We start from the raw sequence: 3,083 nt of genomic DNA, 5'->3' as shown, positions 1-3,083 counted from the left end.
GAGCCGCCCTCAGCAGGGTCGTGCAGGTGGGAAATCTCTCCTTTTTCTCTCCTCAACCTGGAGTCAAGGGAGCCCGCGCTGAGAAAACGCGCACACGACGTCGAGAGCTCGTCTCGGCGTCTGTCAACCGTTGACACTCGACGTTCGAAGGCGACAATCGTACGCGTTCGCGCGTCATTGGACACGGCTTCCCCACGGCCGCTCCTCGTTCTTGTCGAAATCCTCTGGATTTCCCACGTCCTCCGTTTAACCTAGATTCCTGACCTCGTCCTGACGCGCAACGACGTCGTCGACGCTCCGCGATCGAACGAGGACGCGTCATCCTCCTATGACGCTGTATCAGCGTTGCAACAATGTCGCGGACTTTGTACTTGACCGTAAAATCGCATTTGTTTGTTGGCGACTATATTACAATGACGTTAGGGATACTGTATGTCGAGAGTGTTGCTATGTGTTAGAGATCGGCCAAGAAAAATTAAAGAGTGTCACGTTCGTTCTCATGCCTCTCAGATGACGGAGGAGACGCTGGGTACTTCGGAAAAGACCGAGTTAGACGCGCATTTGGAACACCTGGCGGAGAGAGGAAATGCCACCAAAACGTGGACGGAGAAGATACTGCGGAACATGGAAGCGGTGCTTACTCCGAATCCTGGTATATCCAATACTCTCGAATTAATTAGATTTTAACTCAATAAAGTATCAACTGACTTGATATTCTATCATTGGGTATTTAACAGTACACAAAATATTATCTGTATTTCATCATTAATTCTAAGATAACGTTTTGCAGGTAACAGGATTGAAGATTTCTTTTTTGAGAAGATTGATAAGAGGAGACCTAACAGGTTGAGCAATTTGGAGTATGTAGGCGGCGATATGATAGAAGCTGGGAATGATTTCGGCCCGGGGATAGCTTACGGTTAGTGTTAAAAGGATTGCGATATACATATATAACGCGAAAGAGAACTTGGTGTAGGAAGATTTCGATTTTAGGTAGCGCATTAATAAAAGTCGGCCAGTGCCAGCAGAGATTGGGGCAGATCGAAAGGGATTTCATAGGGACTGCCGCTAATTGTTACATACAGCCTCTGAGGAAGTTCTTGGACGGAGAAATGAAGACTGTCAGCAAAGAAATGGCGATATTGGAAAATAAAAGGTGACGAAAGCTCCACTCATCTCTGTCACGCACTAAAAAAAAAGTATCGTCACTAATGTTATACGGTTTTAACGTAGATTGGATCTGGACGCGTGTAAAAATAGAGTAAGGAAAGCGAGGAGCATGCTGGGCCAACAGAGTGTAAGTACCGTTAATTGGCGATTTCGTTTAAAAATGTGTTCTATACGTTTACGATGTGTTCTGTCCTCCATACTGCTGCGATTTATAGGAGTCTGGCATATCACCCGAAGTGTTGCTGGATCAGGTATTGACGCAATAGTTTCGCTCGCTCTCTTGATTCAGAAAGATCCAAGCCCAATACGATCACGATAAAAAGATTTTCATCATCCATATCTACTAAGTTTTATAGATATTCAAATAGCTCCTTATCACATACCCATTACATTGTTTGCATATTGCATAATCATAATATTCCTCGTTATTTATACAAATATAGATAAGTAAAAAATAGTAATAACATTGTGTTGAATATCGCGAAGCTACGAATTGTTTTTCTCACAATACGGATTCAACAGCGATAGCTGCGTCTCATGGCTACAGTCACTTTAGCTTCCTGACTTCATTTTAGATAGCAAATATACACCAAACTACAGAAAGCAATAAATAAAATGTATACATTGCTCACTCAGGCAGAGAGGGAGCTGAGGGTAGCGCAATCGGAGTTCGATCGACAAGCGGAGATCGTGAAACTGCTGCTGGAGGGTGTCTCGAGCTCGCAGGCCGGACACTTGCGATGCCTGCACGAATTCGTGGAGGCGCAAGCACGTCATTACGCGCAGTGCCATGCCGTCATGCAGGATCTGCAGCGCGAGCTTGCCGGGTAAGTTCGCTGCCCACACTTTTTATTTTTTTTTCGTTTCTTTTTTTTTATTATTCTATCTATTTTACTTTTCGTATTCGGCACACCATTGTCCTCGTACAGCATATTATTATCGCAACATTTCTGTACAGCTATCCCACTTTATGGTGATCCGAGTGAGTAATGTTTGACAAACCTTGAATAGTAATATGACTGTTTAGGTATTCGATTCGCGAGCTCCGCTTCTCCTTGTAGTAACCGCGGCGGGCATAGATTTGGACAAAAAGACCGGACTAAATTTTTCACGACACAAATGTCTCGCCGTACAGAAAATACAGCGTTTGTGGTTTGACGAACATTACCTGTTACGGCTGGTTTCAACGAATGCCCAGTTAACTTTGACCTTTAATCGACAGACACAGCCAGAATTAAAGTTTCAAGATAGCTTGGCCTCGGTGAAGCCGGCCAGTGATCAATTATACCAGATCTAATGCCGACATGATCGCCGATTGATCGCTTTCCACATCAGCACCCTGTCCCGAGCTTTGTAACATCTAATGAGTAGTGATAGAATGCAGATTGTGTATCTCGTTATCTTAATTACTCCCTGCTTCCTCGGCCTTCCGCGCTATCCGTTGACGCGCGTTCTCTCCCGCTACGCTCTCTATCTCTCGCTTGCATGATTGGTAAATTGCAGGGCACGTCAACCGAGCCCTATGCTGAGAGTCAACAGCGAGGAAGTGATCGAGCTAAATCCCTCGCCCACTCTCCCCCAAAACTCGTCCGTAACCGCCGAATCTGCCGATTACGTTACCGCCACATTCGACACTGATATGAGTAAAGTTTAGTTTTCAACCCCTCGAATATGAGCGTTGAGTACGGATTATTATGAATTTCGAATCCAGTTGGTAATTAACGAAAATCTACGTTAGCTATCACGCAATATTCCCTTTCTAGCGACGTCTGTTGAAGTTACTTCACGTACGCGTTAAAAATCTTGATCCCGAGCTTAATCGTTACAGACTTGTTATCGAATAAATACTCTATAACGTTATATAATTGTATATTTAGGCGAAATAGAACGGACGGAGCATCCTAAACTTCTTT

General features: G+C 44.3%; 1 protein-coding gene across 1 annotated transcript; it reads left to right on the top strand.

Moving 5' to 3' along the window:
• The first annotated feature begins 6 nt into the window (after window positions 1-6).
• Window positions 7-3,077, top strand: LOC112456667 (endophilin-B1-like). The gene is made up of 8 exons (XM_025019354.1): window positions 7-26; window positions 511-652; window positions 791-919; window positions 994-1,156; window positions 1,234-1,297; window positions 1,386-1,421; window positions 1,807-1,997; window positions 2,674-3,077. The coding sequence occupies exons 2-8, from the start codon at window positions 511-513 to the stop codon at window positions 2,822-2,824; spliced, it is 876 nt and encodes a 291-aa protein (XP_024875122.1). The 5' UTR covers window positions 7-26; the 3' UTR covers window positions 2,825-3,077.
• Window positions 3,078-3,083: the final 6 nt, after the last annotated feature.

This window comes from Temnothorax curvispinosus, unplaced genomic scaffold, assembly GCF_003070985.1.
Source record: "Temnothorax curvispinosus isolate PA1 unplaced genomic scaffold, ASM307098v1 QBEX01007075.1, whole genome shotgun sequence".
NCBI classification, from domain to species: domain Eukaryota; kingdom Metazoa; phylum Arthropoda; class Insecta; order Hymenoptera; family Formicidae; genus Temnothorax; species Temnothorax curvispinosus.
The sequence above is the reverse complement of the archived record's forward strand: the minus strand, read 5'-3'. Positions and strand labels throughout refer to the sequence as shown.